General features: G+C 51.4%; 4 protein-coding genes across 4 annotated transcripts; 3 read left to right on the forward strand and 1 right to left on the reverse strand.

Annotated features, from left to right (window-relative positions):
* The first annotated feature begins 1232 nt into the window (after positions 1 to 1232).
* Positions 1233 to 4027, forward strand: VC83_03124 (uncharacterized protein). Its single transcript, XM_024466773.1, has 2 exons — positions 1233 to 2074; positions 2130 to 4027. The coding sequence occupies exons 1-2, from the start codon at positions 1740 to 1742 to the stop codon at positions 3556 to 3558; spliced, it is 1764 nt and encodes a 587-aa protein (XP_024325325.1). The 5' UTR covers positions 1233 to 1739; the 3' UTR covers positions 3559 to 4027.
* A 286-nt stretch (positions 4028 to 4313) lies between these two features.
* On the reverse strand, positions 4314 to 6756 carry VC83_03125 (uncharacterized protein). Its single transcript, XM_024466774.1, has 6 exons — positions 6547 to 6756; positions 6216 to 6353; positions 6054 to 6164; positions 5875 to 6002; positions 5292 to 5820; positions 4314 to 5243 (listed from the first exon to the last, which is right to left on the reverse strand). Exons 1-6 carry the CDS (start codon positions 6619 to 6621, stop codon positions 4527 to 4529), a joined length of 1698 nt encoding a protein of 565 aa, XP_024325324.1. The 5' UTR covers positions 6622 to 6756; the 3' UTR covers positions 4314 to 4526.
* Positions 6757 to 6895: 139 nt separating this feature from the next.
* On the forward strand, positions 6896 to 8963 carry VC83_03126 (uncharacterized protein). Its single transcript, XM_024466775.1, has 4 exons — positions 6896 to 7009; positions 7062 to 7116; positions 7167 to 8756; positions 8807 to 8963. Exons 1-4 carry the CDS (start codon positions 6983 to 6985, stop codon positions 8893 to 8895), a joined length of 1761 nt encoding a protein of 586 aa, XP_024325323.1. The 5' UTR covers positions 6896 to 6982; the 3' UTR covers positions 8896 to 8963.
* A 1968-nt stretch (positions 8964 to 10931) lies between these two features.
* On the forward strand, positions 10932 to 12194 carry VC83_03127 (uncharacterized protein; the record flags this gene model as incomplete). Its single annotated transcript, XM_024466776.1, has 2 exons — positions 10932 to 11686; positions 11885 to 12194. 2 exons carry the CDS (start codon positions 10932 to 10934, stop codon positions 12192 to 12194), a joined length of 1065 nt encoding a protein of 354 aa, XP_024325322.1.
* Positions 12195 to 18789: the final 6595 nt, after the last annotated feature.

Raw genomic sequence — 18789 nt, forward strand, 5'->3', positions numbered from 1 at the left:
ACGCAAGCTGTTGGATCAAGTGATGCCTCGTATTGTGCATTGTGACGATTGATCACATATCTCACTATGCCCCCCAATGTTGGCTGCCAATTTACGTATATGCCTGCTAGTGGTTGCTGGGCGACTGCAGATGCTGGACCTTCTTTGGGGGGAGCGGGATTCCCCAGTACTCGTCGGTGACTTTGCAGCTAAAGGCCAAGAGTCTTCGTCACCAAATGCTGACTGGCCATCCGACCTTGGACAGCTACGGACTTGCCCACAGAGAGAGAAGCGCTTTTGCTCTGGTCGGGTACCTGGCGGTACCGCGAGTAGGTCGTGGTTTTTTTACCGATAGGTGCGGCTAGGGCAAGACCAGCACCTCCCGACCAAGTTGAGTCGGAGCCGCTTTTCTTTTCCCGTAGACGCCCAATTATTGGGCTCGTGGGCGTGGGGTTCACTGCAGATCCTTACGTCTGTGCTTTCTGTGGGCTTGTTTCAATGCTAAAGAAACGGCCAGTGGCGGGGCTCGACGGCGGGCCCTCAGCGGTCAGGATAGTGGAAATTAAAGCGCTCGACCATGGCTCAGTCCTACACAGACAAATCAGCGAGCACGGAGTACTATGTGCGGGGAATAAGCTTTCAACCTTCCAACGGGACCCGCAATCGATGTTTCATCTCGGCCTTTTTGAACCGTCTTTGAAGGCCTGTTAGGGCCAGGAACCAAGGCTGTTATGGCCGAGACGATCCCACTTGGCCCACCTGCCCACCTGCCCACCTGTATACAGTGGCAATTGCACACAAAGCCGACATTTCTTGACCCAGATTTCCAGTTCTGGACTTCCAAAACGTAGGAGCACTCAAAGTCTGGTTGACCTTCAACACTTTGTGGTACACTACCACTGTATGGATATCTTCTCCGTAACTTAGGCCTCAGTTAGGTCACCCACGGAATGGGAGTCGGAATCGAGGGCTGGAACCTGCCCCGTAGAAACTCTCTGTTAACAGAACCCACATGCCGTATCAAACGAAACGAAACACAGCGTCGCGCCGTGGATGCTACCGCCTTTCACCTTTCAGACGAGTCAGGTAATCGAGTATCTGTGCAGCGGTCAGTGGGGCCCATATCGACATGTGTTGATTAAAGGTGAATCACTGGATGCTGAACCCTCACGATACCCCTGTTTCTCCCCCTGTTCCGAAGAGTTTGTTTCTGTTGGCGGCTGCTCAGTTACGAAATAAGAAACCATAGGATAATAGGATAGAGTGTTCATGATGTTGTGGAACCGCCATCTGAGGACTGCACCACACCAACCCATACGAATTCACTCTCTCGCCTGCGCTTATCAGCTACTGTACTCTACTGTACTCCGTACCTGATATATATTCAAACTCTCCCACCCACACATTTGTCCTCTTCTTTTTTTCTTCTTCTTCTTCTTACATCTCAACCTCCTTTGGCCAGAGATTGATATCGTTCTCTCTTTTTTATTCTTTACACTCCTTGTTGTTCATACGATCATTCATAGCCTGTGGCTACTGATAAAAAGTCCTATACATTCACATTCATTGACTGAATCCCACGATCCCGACGATTGCATATTCTAGAAACAACAACATTCAACTTTGCTCCTGATTTGATCCCAGTTGACTGGTTGATTTCTCGATACCACTGTCCTTTGCACAACTATACAACCCTGAACATACAACCCTCTTTAGCTGGCCAACACTGTTACCATCTACCAAACCGCACTCCTTCAAAGATGCGTTCAACCACCACCAGTGCCCTTGTGGCAGCTCTTCTCGCTATTGCTCCTGCTGATGCTTTCTGGCGTCTCCCCTGCAGAGCACCGCTTCTGTACGAACGTACCGATCCAATTGTCAACCCAGGCACTATCTCCGCTCACTCTCACACCATCATGGGAGGCAATGGGTTCAGCAACGACATGACCTATGCCGACACCCAATCTTCAACTTGCTCGTCTTGCACAGTTACCAAGGATTTCTCAAACTACTGGGTTCCCAACCTTTACTACAAGGGATCGGACGGCTCTTTCACCAGTGTCGATCAGGTCGGCGGAGCTCTGATCTACTATCTGTAAGTCAACAACCCCTCAGTTTGCGTTCTACAAATACTAATTACCAATTTATAGCCAGCGTGCCGATCCCTTGGACCCAGAGTACGACCAGGGCCTGCTCGCCTTCCCAGAAGGTTTCCGTATGCTGGCGGGAGATCCTATGCTCCGTTCCTTCACCAACACCCTGGAGCAACGTGCCATCAGCTTTGCCTGCCTTGGAACAGACACCAAGGAAACCAACGAGATCCCCAACATCAACTGCCCCAATGGTCTCCGTGCTCAAGTCTTCTTCCCCTCTTGCTGGGATGGCAAGAACCTCGATTCGCCCGACCACAAGTCCCACATGGCCTACCCTGATCGCGTCGACAACGGCGCATGCCCCCAGTCTCACCCCAAGCGCTTCATCTCCCTCTTCTACGAGGTAGTCTGGGATACCCCTAAGTTCGCCGACAATTTTATCGGTGGCAAACACCCCTTTGTCTTCTCCAACGGCGATGAGACTGGTTACGGATACCACGGAGATTTCGTCAACGGCTGGGACGTACCAACCCTTCAAAAGGCCGTCACCGAGTGCACCAACTTGAGCGGTGTTGTTGAGGACTGCCACGTCTTCCAATTCTTCGATGACGCGAAGGTCGATACTTGCAAGATCCAGCCGACTATCAGTGAGAAGGTTCAGGGCAAGCTCGCCGCTCTCCCAGGGTGCAACAGTCCTTCCGGAGAGGGCGCCAAGGTCGTCGCTTCTAAGGACTGCGCCATGAATGCTGCCGCTGTCGGCTCCGGCAACGGCACTGGCAGCACCGCCGACAAGAGCATTTCCAGCGCCTCTTCAGTTGCTTCAGCTTCCGCATCTAACGCCGCCACCTCATCCGCTTCTACCAGCCAGAGCTCCTCGGTGCCAGTCTCCAACCAGGCACCAGTCTCCAACAAGGCACCAGTCTCCAACAAGGCACCAGTCTCCAACAAGGCACCAGTCTCCAACAAGGCACCGGTCTCCAACAAGGCACTGGTCTCCAACGAGGTCCCAGCTGCCAACCAGAACAATGTGGGATCACCAGAGGTTGTCCAGACTGTCACCGTTTCCCCCGTCGCAGAGGTAAAGCCAACCGCAGTAGTCGACAACATCGCAAAGAACCAATGCGGCAGCGTCGTCACCGTCACCGTTGCCGAGGCCACCGTGACCGTTGCCGAGGCCACCGTGACCGTCACTCAAATGGGCCAGGCGCCTGCCACCAACGCCGCGGTTGTCGACGACTCTGTCAAGGGCGACTCTCCTAACGGATCCGTGCCCGTGGCCTCTGCTCCCCCAGTTGAGGACCAGCCAACTGCCTCTTCGGTTGTTCCAATCTTGCTCCCTAGCTCCACTGGAATCTACACCAACGGCACCAAGCACAACGGCCACGGCCACGGCCACGGACCCAAGCACCCCCACCAGAGGCCATCTGGCGGCTTCGCGCGTCCCACCGGTGCTCGCCACGCTGTCCACGCTGGCAAGGGCAACTAAGACACCCGTTGTCCTGTCTCCTCTCATCATCTTCCATTTTTAGGTGTGAGAGATGTATTTATACACTTCCACCGCCATGAGGGACGCCTCCTTGGGCCGACCCTTCTTCACCTCACTTCACTTCTTTCTGGGGGCATGTTCGAACCAGTGACCCTTTTGGGTATTCATTCGTTTATACAGCATAGGATATTTATATTTGGAGGATCGGGGTTTGGTTTTTTTTGGCGTCTCTCTCCTTACCGTACTTATTTTTTTCCGGCCTTGGATCTGCCAGGTTTTTTTGGTGGCTGGGGCTGGGTTACACTCGTTTGAGACGGGTGGGTGGTATATACACTTTTTTTTAGAGGATATGGGAGGAGCATTAGTTTGTATATTTATTTGGGGGTGGGGTGGCGGAGAAGTCGAGGGGGGTTGAGAGAGTTTGTTTATAGAACGATGAATGTCGATATACACTCGCTTTGTTACGAGATACTACTACTTATTGCCCTTGCCTCATAATTGTGATTGTGATATTGTGGTATGTGCCTGGAAATTAATTGGGGTGTGTAAAGCTTTAACTACCCTGAATGCACATCAGTTCAGCGCAAAAATGAAGCTAAATAATTAGTATTCATCGACGCCATCAAGTTCACAAAGATTCATTGATTGAAGGTCAGCCGTTCTTATTTGCTTTGCTCTTGCTAGCCACTTCCTGGCACATGAACAATAAATGCCCAGTAAGACCCAATCCAATACCCGCCAAACAATTCATGTATATACGCTCATAGAAAACGCCCCTTTCCCCTTTCCCCTTTCCCATCTCCCCTCATCCCCAAAATCAGTAAACAGGGTATCATTCCACCTCCATGATTATAGTAATCCCCAAAGCAAAACGCCCTCAAAGCACAATATCAAACTGATCCGGAGCCACCCCGTTAGGTATCCTCCCTGTTGCACCATCTCGATATCTAGTCATAGATTGTCGTTGGTCAGTCGTAATATTGATCGCGGAACTTGCTATCCGTCTTATTGTTCTTCGGTGCAAGCTCGTGCCACACTTCGATTCCAGCTTCTCGTGCCGCCTCAACCGCATCGTGGTAGCAGTTCGTGCAGTCCTTCATGTTGATAAACTTTGGCTTATTCTCGCGCTCGAAGAGCTCGCGCAGAGTAGATCCAGTGGCTTCGGTGCGGGATAAATCAACTTCTTTCAGGTTTGGAAACTGGCGCAGAACCGCAATGATAGTTTTTTCCGGGAGTCCGATACGCTCGCAGAATGAGAGGGCTTCCAGCGCCGCAGAAGGTGCAGGTAACATTCGGCTCCAGTCATTGTGGGTGTTGGTACGTATGGAACCGATGCAGCCTACTTTCAGTGTCTTGAGGGAGCCGGAGGTCAATCCAGGGTTAGCCATATCATTGACTATGGCAAAAAGGTCGCCACCTTCAACGCTGAGGTACTCTAGTTTCGACAACGGGACGACGAGCTTTTCATCGGTGTCAAACCTGTCTGAAATGATGCCGACATGCACCGCTTCTAGGTGGGTTAATGTGCTTGGGAACACAGGCATGGAATCAAATCGTGTCCCCGAAATATATAGGTACATTAGTTTTGTCCAGCTGGACATATCAACCACCTCGGGAACTGCCTCGTATGCCCAGCCTGTAATTGAAGCTGACTTCATATTTGGTGATGCCTTGACTAAGTCATTCTGTCCATGTGAGACTTTGCGCCGCTATGGGGGAGAAAATAAACTTACATATGCCAAACCTAGGCTTCTAGCTGGCCCTAAACGCATGCTCTTGAGGGCTATTGAAGATCGAAGAGCGATAAATTGGAGATTTGGCATTTCTGGCCAGGAGCATGGGCTATCACGTTCATATACCGCATGAAACTCAACATGTTCTAGATGAGTGTAATGGGCCATAATCCGCTTTACATCAGAAATATCCACCCAGCTTCCTGACGACACAAGCAGCATTTTGAGATATTGGGACGGGACCGGAAGCATCGCCGGGATATTTGCACCCAGAGAGGCAATACGCAACTCAAGCCGCTCTAGTTTGTTGCGGCGCTGGACCCGCTTGATATAATTGCGGCACTTGTCCCCATAATCATGTGAACTTATTACCGCACTACGCAGGCTATAGCCGCTGTGTTCGGCACGTTTTAACCACACCGTAAGTGCTGCTTCTGACATCTTATTGTTAAAAATCTTCAAATCCTGCCATAGCGGTGGGTATGATTCCATGGATTTCCTCCAACCCTTGGACACAGATAAGCAACAACTATGTCATATCAGAAACCGCAAAGAATTAAGGCATTGTGTTATATGAACCTACCCGCGAGACTTCAAATCTAGAAGACCCCATATCTCTTGAACAATCTCCTGCGGAAGTACTGGCAGGGGATCAAGACGATTATCTGCCCGTGATTGCCTCCTCAAGGTTTCGTAATGTTTAGACAGGATCTTATCATAGTTAGCTTCAGAGACTTCAACAGACAACAAGTGGGTGCATACCTTTCGATCTTCGTTGCCTACAGGTACCTTGTGAAGCCCACGTTCGAGAATCCCTAAAGCTTTATCGCGCTGCCCCATAAGTTGAACAATCTGACCACATCGCAAATACCCCTTACTGGTTAGCATGCTTCAGTAAAATTAGGGGTGAGTCTTGAGTCTTACCATGGCCATATCTGGCACACGCTTGATAATTTCACGGCCATCGCGTAGTGCTTGTTGAAACTTTTCTAATTTGATGTATACAAGGCTTCTCTTGTTCAGTATAGCTGGCACTAACTTTGGTGAAGAGGACTTGACAGCCTATATAATACACAGCGTCAGTTATCAATCGATACCACGTGACTAAAGTCTCCGACAAAAGCAACAGTTGCAGCAGGGCGACAACTGTATAAAGCGTACATCGGAAGTGAAGATATTGGACAGGAAACAGACAACCGCCAGACACAGGGTAGCATGAGCCGCGAAATAATGACTAAATTAAAAATAGACCTACCTTGTTGAAGTGTTCCAGAGCACCAAGATGGTCCCCTTTTTGGAAGCATTTGCTTCCAAGGGTATCATGATCCATGGTTGGAAGCAGTGCCGTTGACCATACAACTTTAGCTTTGATGCAACTGTTTATGTTATCTGCCCATGATTCACCAGAAAGTTTGAGAGAGTGATTTTGAGCGAGTGAGGTGTTGTGAAGTGAGATCAACAACCCGCGTACCGCGTAGAGTAGCGACGAGGGACGCGTTGGAGAGAGACTGCGGGATCTGTCGGCAAATCATTTATCCGAATAAACCTCCCAAGCAAGGCTATTATGTTCGTAGCCTCACTGAATTGGTTCACTTGCCTAAAGAGAAAAGGTTCGCCCAAGAGGTTTATGGATTAAAAAATCTTACTTATTAACCTGAACCTACTTGCGGCTCTGGCCCATTGTCTGCAGTATGACAAGCATCGACGAGCTTTTCAAGGTTTGTCCTCAGTTCAATGTTATTGGAGTAGTGAGTCTAACTTCACGCTCAGAAGCCAGCTATCCCAAGCCACAATAAGAGGAAGTTGGAAGCCATCCAAGACCCAAGTACATGCGATTCGGGAAAATAAACGCGTTCCTATGCTGACTGATAGCAGACGTCCACTACAAATCCCCAAAACTATCGACCAATGGCACCGCCAGCGGGAGGCCCCAAGATGGAGACAATGATGACGATGTAGAAGCCGGGCCATCGAGGCCTCCTGATGGCTATGATGAGGACTATGGCCCAGATATACCGGATGATGAAGATGGGCGCTTCTTTGGTGGCGGAATTACAAAAGACACGTCGGAGATATTGGACTACATGGAGGGGCAAGAGGATGCGAACGTTGCACCCGAGAAGATAGATATAGCATGGGTGAGGAAGCTGGCGCTCAATTTCGAGAAGCGGATATCAAAGAATGCAGAACTGAGAGTCAAGTTCGAGAACGACCCACAGAAGTTTATGGGGTCTGAGGCGGACTTGGACGCAGACGTCAAGGCCCTCTCGTTATTGGCAGAGCACCCCGAGCTATACCCCGAGTTCGCCAGGCTCGGCTGCGTCAGTTCCCTCGTCAGTTTACTCGCGCACGAGAACACCGACATCGCCATTGACGCCATCGAAATCATCAGCGAGCTCACCGACGAAGACGTCGAAGCCGATCCCTCGCAATGGAGCGCCGTAGTCGACGCCATGCTCGAATCCGGCCTCCTCGATCTCCTCACATCCAACCTCTCCCGCTTCGACGAATCCCACGATCCCGACCGCGCAGGTGTCTACCACGTTCTCAGCGTGCTCGAGAACCTCGCCTCGCAACCCACCCACGCCGAAACAATCGGCCAAGACCCCGCAGTCCTCAAATACCTCATCACTCGCATCCAGACCAAGGAGAACCCGACAACGCAGAATAAACAATACTCTGCCGAACTGCTTGCTATCCTCCTTCAATCCGCTGCCGCTACGCGCGCGCATCTCCTCACACTTAACGGCGTCGATACCCTACTCCAGCTGCTCGCTCCATACCGTAAGCGCGACCCCGCGCACGGCACAGAGGAGGAGGAGTTCATTGAGAACGTTTTTGACGCTTTGACATGTACCGTTGATGACGCAGCTGGGAAATCCGCATTCCTCGAAGCCGAGGGCGTAGAGCTGGCCCTCATCTTGGTGAAGGAGGGCAAGATGGCGCGGCCGCGCGCTTTGCGGATGCTAGACCACGCCCTTGCAGGCCAAGGGGCGGAAGCATGTGCGCGCCTCGTAGAGGGCGGAGGATTAAAAATCATATTTAGCGTCTTCATGAAGCGGGCAGATGGGTCGACTACGGAGCATCTGCTTGGGATCTTCGCGAGCATGCTCCGGTCGTTACCGGCGGATGAGGGGCCGCGAATCCGGACGCTGGCGAAGTTTGTGGAGGGGGACTATGGTAAGATTGCGCGGCTTGTGGGGATGAGGAGAGAGTTTGCGGGACGGGTGGGGGCGGTGGATGAGGTGATTAAGGAGGAGGCAAGGGGGCTGGATGAGGAGGAGAGGGAGGAGAGGGAGGGGGAGTGGCTGTCGCGGCGGTTGGATGCGGGGCTGTTTTGTTTGCAGACAGTGGATGTCATATTGGCGTGGTTAGTGGCGGAGGATCAGGGGGCCGAGAGGAAGATTAAGGAGTTGTTGGCGGAGAGGGATGAGGGGTTGAGTGTGTTGGGGGGTACGATTAAAGGTATGTGATATGTGTTTCCGCGGTATCTGGATGAGGCTAAAATTCTCTAGAACAACTGGATACTACGGGCGAGCTGGAGACGGATGAGCAGAGGACAACTAATGATATGCTGAAGACACTGCTGCAGTTTGTGGCGTAAGTAGCAGGTAGCCTGCACCTCAATCCAATATATATACTATATTTTACAACATCAAACATCAGACCTACATTTATAGGCTCATTTCATTACGTGATCTAAGAAATCAAGTGTACTAGTACGTCATATCCGCTCAACCCAGCAACTATAAATACGGTATATTCTGGTCTCTACCAAGTTTCATATAATATACACAGTAATAATCAAACATCTTGAATTTACTCACCCTTCACATATGTATGTATTAGCTGCACGCTCTGCAGGCGATAGCACCTACAACTATTTTCTCAAATTGACAAATTGCTCACAACTTTTCCCCTAGACCCTTAAGGCTCTACTTCTAGTCAATTACGCATTATAACTCCCTAGGTGGTAATAGAGGCCTCAACTCCCTAATGGCTAGATTAAGGCCCCTAAGACAGCGCTTTTACTGCCCCTAGGAACCATAATCACCATCTAACCTCAACCACACTTCTAAGAGATAGTAGAGGACACTTAGTACTAATACTATGCCTCCTCCCCGCCTTAGCTTAGGTGAAAGCACACCTAACAGTCACGAAGTAACAGCAGCCATTAGTGGCCAACTTGATGCTATTAAAAGGGAAGCTAAGATATAGCGCATAGTTATGTATGATTTCGCTAGCATAGTAGACAAGTTTGTGTCCTCCTATAAGCTCCTAGAGCAGTGCACTTTCGCCCACAACCTTTGTAACAAGGTAGTTAGCTTTCTCACTACCTCTCTATATGTAGAAACTTCCAACTATGCCCCTATCCACCTTAGAAGCCAGGCCTTACTAGCAGCTACCTCTCTCTATAGGGCTGAAATCAGTTAGCTAGGCGGATGTGGCTAAGACCCTGAAAAACCCAGGGGCTTCTCTTTAGGGAGCTAGGGTCCCTAGCTCATCTGTTTTAGCAGCAGATTAGCTAATGTAATCTCCTACGCCACAGGCTCTAGCCATAGCTATAGGACTGCTCAAAGCAGGACATAGACTCCTTATTATAGTAGAGCAGGGTGCTCTACTCTAGTGACCTAACCCTTCACACTACACTAGGAACTTAGCACCAAAATCACCAGCCTCACCCTAGCCTTAGTCCTAACTATTGCCCCTACACGCATAGGATAGGCTCTAGCAGATCTAGCTACCTAGGACCTTCTTATAGACTAGGAGAATTCAGAAACCATCCTTTGCATTTTTAAAGCAACAGCAATTAAACAACTAGAGACCTAGCACAACTATGTAGTCCTAGGTTTCCCTAGCACTATCCACTAGCTTATAGGTGACACACTCACTAACACTGTAGAGTTGGTTAGGAAGGAAGTCTAGGCCTAGGCAAAACAGAGGCCTATAACCAACCCTCCTAACATAGGGCAAGCCTATAGATGTAAGGATGCCTCCTTACTCAGGGTAGTTACGGCCGTCACGTGGCGCCATCGAGACTCGGGGCCGTTACGGGTCAGTCGCGACTGACAGCCTTAGGCACATAACGTAAGGAAGCCTTAGGCAAACAGGGAGCTAGCTGAGTCGGAGCAGTTTCGGGTATTTTAAGGGAACAGCCATACAGGGTGACACCTTCATCTTTTTTGTATCCTTCGTAGTAGACCTATAGGATAGAATACAGCATCACCTCCGACTCGCACTCCCATATGCACCTACGGAGAGCCGTATTCCCTGTGTCCTTACATTATACAAAAAAGATCACGCCTGCCAGGGACGGCCGTACTTAAATAATATCCCACAACGGAACGACTCAGGAGAACTGTCGAAACACCACCGACCGCGACTCAGTGACATTTCGAAGTAGAGACCTGACGACTTCAAATAGCCGTGACCCCAGAGAACTCACGGACAACCAGTGGATCAGGGTTTGATCCTGCAGAGCAAGCTGGTAAAGTCGCCGACGCGTTGGCGCCGAATAGGATACGAGATCCTTAAGAACCCCCTCAAGCACAGAGGCAATTGTGAACAAGAGTGTTGATAGCTACGAGCTACCGGAAGTCAAACTCTTTCGTATCGACACCGATACACTCCCGAACCAATATGAGGAAAATGACCTCAAACATCCCCCAAGACAATGATGGTCAACCGTCACGAATGTCAACGAGACAAACCACCGCTGCAGCTACGACCGCTGCACCCACCGATGACATACCAGATCGAATGGCAAACCTCGAGATCCAGATGCAAGAGATCAAGGAAATGATAGCCAACCTAGCGGCAACCCAGACCAGAATACCGTCCACGCCACAGGTGGACACCGTCGAAGTTGAGGAGCGACGAACTTCCCCTATGCGAAACACCCCCGAGACAGTTCAGTTGCCGCCTCTTCGAAACACTCGTTCTCCATCGATTCCGAGGATGTATTCCGAAGACCCTCCGAATCGCTACAAGAAATCCACCATCTCTGAGAAGATTACGCCGCTCAGCGATGGGATAGAACATACCTTTATGCAATGGAGCGCGTCCATTCGGGACCGCCTCGTAGTCAATGAGGATCACTACCCTACCGACGTCTCGAGAAGAGCGTTGATATGGGGGACTACGACTGGCCTGGCAAAGAAATACCTCGAACCCCAATACCTATCCGCGACACATGGGTTTCGGAGTGCCGACGAGATGATGGACCTGTTGGGTTCATATTACCTCACTGGCAACGAAACGGAACAGGCCCGGAACCTCTTCGACGACCTCCAAATGGGAGAGAAAGGACATACCAACGAGACTTTCTCAGAGTTCAAAGCTCGCTTCCAAAGTGCAGCTATTACGGGACAGGTCACAGAGTCGGAATGGTTTCGGTACATGTGGAACAAGTTGACCCCTCAATTCCATAGCCGCGTAGCGGTTATCAAAAGTCAATGGAAGGGAGACTACCACACTATGGTCCGAGAACTCACCGCCTTCGATCAGGAGTGACGCCGGAACAACGAGCTAAGCTTCCCGTCCAAGAGCGGCGAGTCGAGCTCCCGAGGACCCGCTCGTCTGAGCTCATCTAGGTTCACACCCGCTGAGCCCGGAAGAACCCAACCGCCGAGGCCTACAAGAAGCCCTCTGGTCTCCTTCCAGAGGACTCCTTTTACGCCCACGGCCCCCAAGCCGGACATTACAGGCCGCGTGCGGACCGCCGTGCCGGCTACGTCCGGGAACTGTTTCAAGTGCGGCAAGCCGGGCCATTTCCAAGACAAATGCCCGCTCAACCCCACCGTCAAGGAGATTGACCGCGAAGCCCCTGAGGATGAAGAGCAGTGGGAGGAAGCAGTCGCCCACCAGTCGGATGCGTCCCTGGAGGAAAACGACGAGGCCTAGGGAAAGGCTCCTTCCTAGGTCTACGCAAATGTGATCTGCAAGGACTGGATTTACGAGAGCTCTTGGGAGGCTCCCAATTTCTCGTTGATACAACCCTGAGTATGAACGGACTCGGGGTGCAAACGAAGTCACTCGCAGACACAGGAGCAAATGGCTACCTCGTCATTAATAAGCTTTTCGCGCAACGGTTGTCGAAAGCGCTTCAGAGCCCCTACGGAAACTGCCCTACTCTGTACCCATACGTGGATTTCAGCGAAATATCCAAAGCTACGTATCGGAGTATATTCGGTTACACTTGACAGTCGAAGGACGCCGAATATATAACTGCCCCTTTGTGCTCCTAGATCTCGGAGCGCAAGATGTGATAATTGGGAAGAAGCTTTTTAGCCGCTTCCGAATCCTACTCGACTCTGCAAAGAGCCTGCTAGTATGGCCAAAGGAGTACCCGCCTACTCCTAGCTGGAGCAAAGAGATCACCTTGCCCTACCACTCGCGTGAACTGTCTATACGTCACCCCGCCCATCAATCGGATGCGAACCGGCGGGACGATGCCATCGACCATGACGACAGACGACGTGAGGGCGGATGCTCGATACCAATGAAAGTGATAACGGCCCATCGTGACGCTATTATGATTACCCCACCGAGCCCGGTGCGAGACGAGGGAACGACCCACCCGCACCCCAAAACCCCAAGGACACGAGCCTCGCCCGTGGAAACCTATAAAGACGGACCCTTAGGGCAAGTGGAGGCGAAACCTCCAAGAAACGGACCATCCGCATATGAGAGAAAGAATCATGGGAGGAGCGGAGTCTTCTCTCTTTCCCGACGCCAGACCCTGGTACGCAGCTTCACGCCGGTCCAAATTTGCGAGATTGGCGCAAACGCTTTCCACTATGAGATGATGCGAAGCGACTCCGAGTTCTTTACGACAAGCATCTACGAGATCGACCAGATCATCCGAGAGAGGGAAGCGGCCGAGGACGAGGAAACGCTCCGCCTCATTCGGGACAAGCTTCCGCATATGCACCGCAACTATTCCGATGTCTTCTCGAAGTCGGAATCTGATCAGCTTCCCCCGCATCGCATATACGATCACAAGATACAACTAGAAGCCCCTTTACCAAATGCCTTTTCGCCACTATACCGACAAAGCACCGAAGAGCTTAAGGCGACTAAGCAATACCTATTAGAGAACCTCGAGAAGGGCTTTATAGTCAATAGCAATAGCCCGTTTGCCTCCCCTATACTGTTCGTGAAGAAGGCAGATGGCAAACTGAGATTTTGTATCGACTACCGGAAGTTGAACGGACTTACCCGTAACGACCCCTACCCTATCCCGCGTATCGACGAACTACTAGGACGGGTGTCGAAAGCAAAAATCTTCACGAAGCTAGACATTAGGCAAGCCTTCCATCGTATACGAATGGACCCCGACTCCGAGGAGTACACGACCTTCCGGACTCGGTATGGATCCTACAAATGCAAAGTGCTGCCGTTTGGCCTAACGAACGGCCCCGCAACCTATCAGAGGTATATGAACGACGTTCTTATGCAATACTTGGACGACTTCTGTACTGCCTACCTAGACGACATCCTAATCTACTCCGAGGACCCCGCGGAACACATGGACCACGTACATAAGGTCCTCCAACGGCTTCGAGAAGCAGGACTACAAGCCGACATTAAGAAATGCGAGTTCAACGTAACCCGGACAAAGTATTTAGGCTATATCCTGACTACTACCAGTGTCGAAGCGGATCCCGAGAAGATCGAACCCCTCCGGAATTGGATCCGGCCAACAACTGTCACAGGCGTGAAGTCTTACCTTGGATTCTGCGGCTTCTACCGCCAATTTATCAGAAATTTCGGGAAAATAGCCAAGCCTCTCACCACTATCACCAGCCCCTCAGAACCGTTCCTGTGGACTGACGAATGTGAGAACGCTTTTGAAGAAATGCGCCGACAGCTTTTAGCCGTGCAGGCGCTCCACCACTTCAACCCCGAATTGCCTACGAAGCTGGAAACAGACTCTTCTGATGGAGTCGTAGCCGGTGTCCTTTCTCAGGAACACCCCGACAAGCGATGGTATCCTGTAAGCTTCTACAGTCACGTCCTATCTGGGCATGAGATCAATTGGGAGATCCACGACAAGGAACTGTTCGCCATCGTCAAAGCGTTCGCAAAATGGAGGCCAGAATTAGCATCGGTACGCCACCGAATCGACGTCTATACAGATCACCGATCGCTGGAATACTTCATGTCGACGAAGGTTCTCACGGTGAAGCAGGTTCGGTGGATGGAGCTACTCTCCGACTTCAATTTCTCTATTGCGTATACTGCTGGCAAGAACAATCAGAAGGCAGATATACTGAGCCGAAGAGAGCAAGACCTGATTACGCAACAGAAGGTCAAACTCGACAGCCGTGCGAGGGTGCTGTTAGGCCCAGCCCGACTACACTCCCGAATCAGTGCCGAATTAGCACAAACGTACGTGGCCTCGATCAATGCGATGGACGCCCCGAACACCCAGGTCCCCTTTGACCTGATAGAAGCGCTCTGCGCGGATAATAGGAGGTCGTTTCCCGACACTCGCGTGAAAGACCCCCTACCTAACGGGTTTATAATGAAGGACCAACTCTTGCTATACAAAGGTCGACTGTGCGTAAACCGGCACACCGAGTTATGTACGAAACTCATACGGGAAGCACACGATCAAGTATCAGTAGCCCACCCTAGTGGCAGGAAAACTTATCAGTTACTCGCCCCGAAGTATCATTGGGTCGGAATGGAAGCGGATTGCCTCCGATATGTGCGCAACTGCGTGACGTGCCGACTTTCTCACACTAGCGTGACGAAGCAGCAAGGCTTCTTACACCCCCTACCGGTACCCGAATACCCCATGCAACACCTAACGATGGACTTTAAGGAATTCCCAAAGGATAAACACGGATTCGACAGCATCCTTGTGTTCATGGACCGACTCGGTAAGGGTTCGGTGTCCATACCGTGTCATAAGACCACCGATGCCCGCCAAATGGCGCAGCTATTCATCGAATGGATATATCGATTCGGACACACCCCAGAGTCGATCATTAGTGATCGCGGACCCCAATTCATATCAGCTTTCTGGCGAGAGTTCTGCCGAATCATAGGGGTCAAGATTAAGCTGTCGACAGCCTATCACAAGCAGACCGACGGGCAGACGGAAATCATGAATAGGTATATCGATCAGAGACTGAGGCCCTTCGTATCACATTACCAGGATAACTGGAGCGAGCTCATTCCCATCATGGATCGGGTGCAAATGACCCTTCCCCATGCCTCGATCGGAATGACCCCCTACCGACTCAAGTACGGAACTGATCCGCGCACCAGTTGGGACTGGGAAACCCCGAAAGCCACGACCCCTAGGGAAGTCATGAACCAGAAGGAAGCCAAAGCAGTAGCAAACCGCATGCACTCGGCATGGATTTACGCAAAGGAAAACATGGCCAAAGCACAAGAGGATATGTCTAAATACGCGAATCGACGCCGACGAGCCATTGACTGGGACGTAGGAGACAAGGTTTACCTATCGACCAAGAATCTGAAAAATCACAGCCCTAGCCGTAAGCTGGGGCAACAATGGGTCGGACCCTATACGGTACTGGAACAAATCGGACACGCCTTCCGACTAGACCTACCGAAGGGTTCCCAAATACACGATGTCTTCTCTCCAGACGTACTCATCAAGGCTCCGAATAACCCGCTGCCCGGTCAAGCAGCGCCTGAGCCAAGCAGCGAAGTCGTAGACGGCCTAGAGGAGTGGGAGGTCGAAAAGATCCTCGCCGTAAGGATCCGGCGAAAACAACTTCAATACCAGGTATCCTGGGTCGGATACGATCCGGACCCGGAATGGTACCCCGCCTCAAACTTTAAGAACTCCCCCTACAAAATCCGGGAGTTCCACGCGGAGTACCCAAACCTGCCAGGACCGCCGCAGGACCTACCCGGCTGGATCACGGAATGGGAGACAGGCAAACCAAGCTACGATCACGAGAGGCACGGCAAAGCAGAGGAAAACAGCGTCGTTGCTACCTACGACACTAAACTAAACACCCTCTAAGCCAGGGCACCCTCAGAGCCGTAGCCCTTGCGGAAGCCACCCTTCCCAAACGTCTCACCGGCGTCGCAACAAGCGGCTACCACCATGAGAGACGAAGGGTCGAAGTGACCCCACGCGAAAGACCACGCCCGAGTTCCCTCCGACACAGGGCCTATCACCCAAGGTCGACGGTCACCCCCTCCTCCTCCACCTCCGCCCCCCTCTTCCTCTTCTTCCCCCCACCACCGCCCACCTTCGCCGCCGCGGCGAGGACGTCGGGGATCCTCTCCACCAACTCCCCCACCGCATCCACCGCAGAAGCCACCCCATCAAGGGCAGCGATCTCCTTCTCCTGGTTCACCAGGATCAGGGCCGATTTCTGGCCCACGACGGCCACGGCCTGGCGGACCCGCTACGGTCGTCAGCGCAAGAACCAAAAACACACAAGGGAAACGGAAAACTTACCTCCAGACCGTCCTCGACGGCGGCGCGGAGGGCGCAACTCTCCATATAGGCCGAAAGCTCGGCCAGGGAGCGGAACTTCGGCATATTGGCGGTGGCCAATGTGACCACACGCCCAATCTCCGCCGCAGCGGCCTTGATGGCGGCGGGGACGGGAGGGGTTGCTGCCTCGGTAGCCAGGAGCTTCTGGTACTCCGGGCCAGCAAACCAGGAGATCTATCTCCAGAGGTCAGCGACGGGCAGACAGACAAACCACAAAACCGAAAACCAAACGAGAACCCACCGGAACACACGTTGCGTGTTGGGCCACGCAGCGCTCACACTTGGAGCTTTCCAAGCTCCACACACACGAGACGGCGGGATCTCCGTCCTTCTTGCGCCCTTTGGCGCGCACGCAGCGCATACACTGCTGGCGGAAAGCCACAGTGAGGGCGCCGGGAGGAGGGGAACCGGCATCTTCAAATTGGAAATCTGCGATTTCCCGTCAGCCCAACCCAAGTTATCACCACCGCGCCAGCGCGGTTCCGTCACCTACCAAATCGTTCGTTGTGTTTTTGTATCTAAAAACAACCTGTTAGCATCCAGCTGTACCATCGGAAGGGCCACTTACCAGTCTCGGGAGGGGGGCTCAGCGTCATTGTTGTGAAGAAAACAACAAGTTCTGGGCGAAGCTCGAATTCATATTCTGGCTTATAACAAAGCCATCCGAATCGGGTTAGCGCGAAATTTCCCCCTCGACACATACCACGCGGACCCTATTCGATACCAATACGGACCCTCGTAACACTAATCGCCGCGCACACAACAAAGACGCGACTTTGCGCAAACGGATTCAGACCACTTCCAGTGCCTATACGGCCGCCCACCATCAGCCTTCTGGACAAACAAAGGGCATTCTAGTCTTGGCGCCCGCACCTCACCCACCAACCCAAACAAGGGCTCGTCGCGGCAGCTACTCGGCTTGCGTGCTTTGAGGACAAAGCACCTTCTCAAGGCGGGGGGTAGTGTAAGGATGCCTCCTTACTCGGGGTAGTTACGGCCGTCACGTGGCGCCATCGAGACTCGGGGCCGTTACGGGTCAGTCGCGACTGACAGCCTTAGGCACATAACGTAAGGAAGCCTTAGGCAAACAGGGAGCTAGCTGAGTCGGAGCGGTTTCGGGTATTTTAAGGGAACAGCCATACAGGGTGACACCTTCATCTTTTTTGTATCCTTCGTAGTAGACCTATAGGATAGAATACAGCATCACCTCCGACTCTCACTCCCATATGCACCTACGGAGAGCCGTATTCCCTGTGTCCTTACACAAGTCACTATACATATTTTGGCTTATCACACCAACAACAAGAGCAATACTACTCAACGATTGCTACAACCATCTATGATTCATTACATTTCATCGCTCCTTAGTTACTGGGCCGATATTACCACATAGCATATCTCTACAACCCTCTATGATTCATTACATGACATCACTCATACTACCACATGGCATATCTCTACCAACTAGAGGCCTAGGAACATGAACGATAGCTCTAGAAGCTTCTACAACCCTCTATGATTCATTACATGCCATCGCTCCTTAGTTACTGGGCCGATATTACCACATAGCATATCTCTACAACCCTCTATGATTCATTACATGACATCACTCATACTACCACATGGCATATCTCTACCAACTAGAGGCCTAGGAACATGAACGATAGCTCTAGAAGCTTCTACAACCCTCTATGATTCATTACATGCCATCGCTCCTTAGTTACCCACAAGATTGGTTAAGTTATGACATAATTTATCTATAGGTACTCTGACCTTGGACCTCCTTTTCACTTCCTATAGGCTAGGAACCCAAGAGATGGTTCTATGGGATTCTCTTACATTCGCTACATGATTAGCAAGCTAGTTGTGGGTCGCACTTGATTTCTAATACATTTACCAAGCCTGGTTAGTCATGGAAAGTCATGGAAAATGAGAGAACTACACTCCTTTGGCATAAATAGGATTGCCCTTTCCTTAAGAAAGGGCAAGCAGGCAATACAGTAA

The sequence above is a fragment of the Pseudogymnoascus destructans genome (genome assembly GCF_001641265.1).
Source record: "Pseudogymnoascus destructans isolate 20631-21 unplaced genomic scaffold scaffold_7, whole genome shotgun sequence".
In the NCBI taxonomy this organism is placed as follows: Eukaryota; Fungi; Ascomycota; class Leotiomycetes; order Thelebolales; family Thelebolaceae; genus Pseudogymnoascus; species Pseudogymnoascus destructans.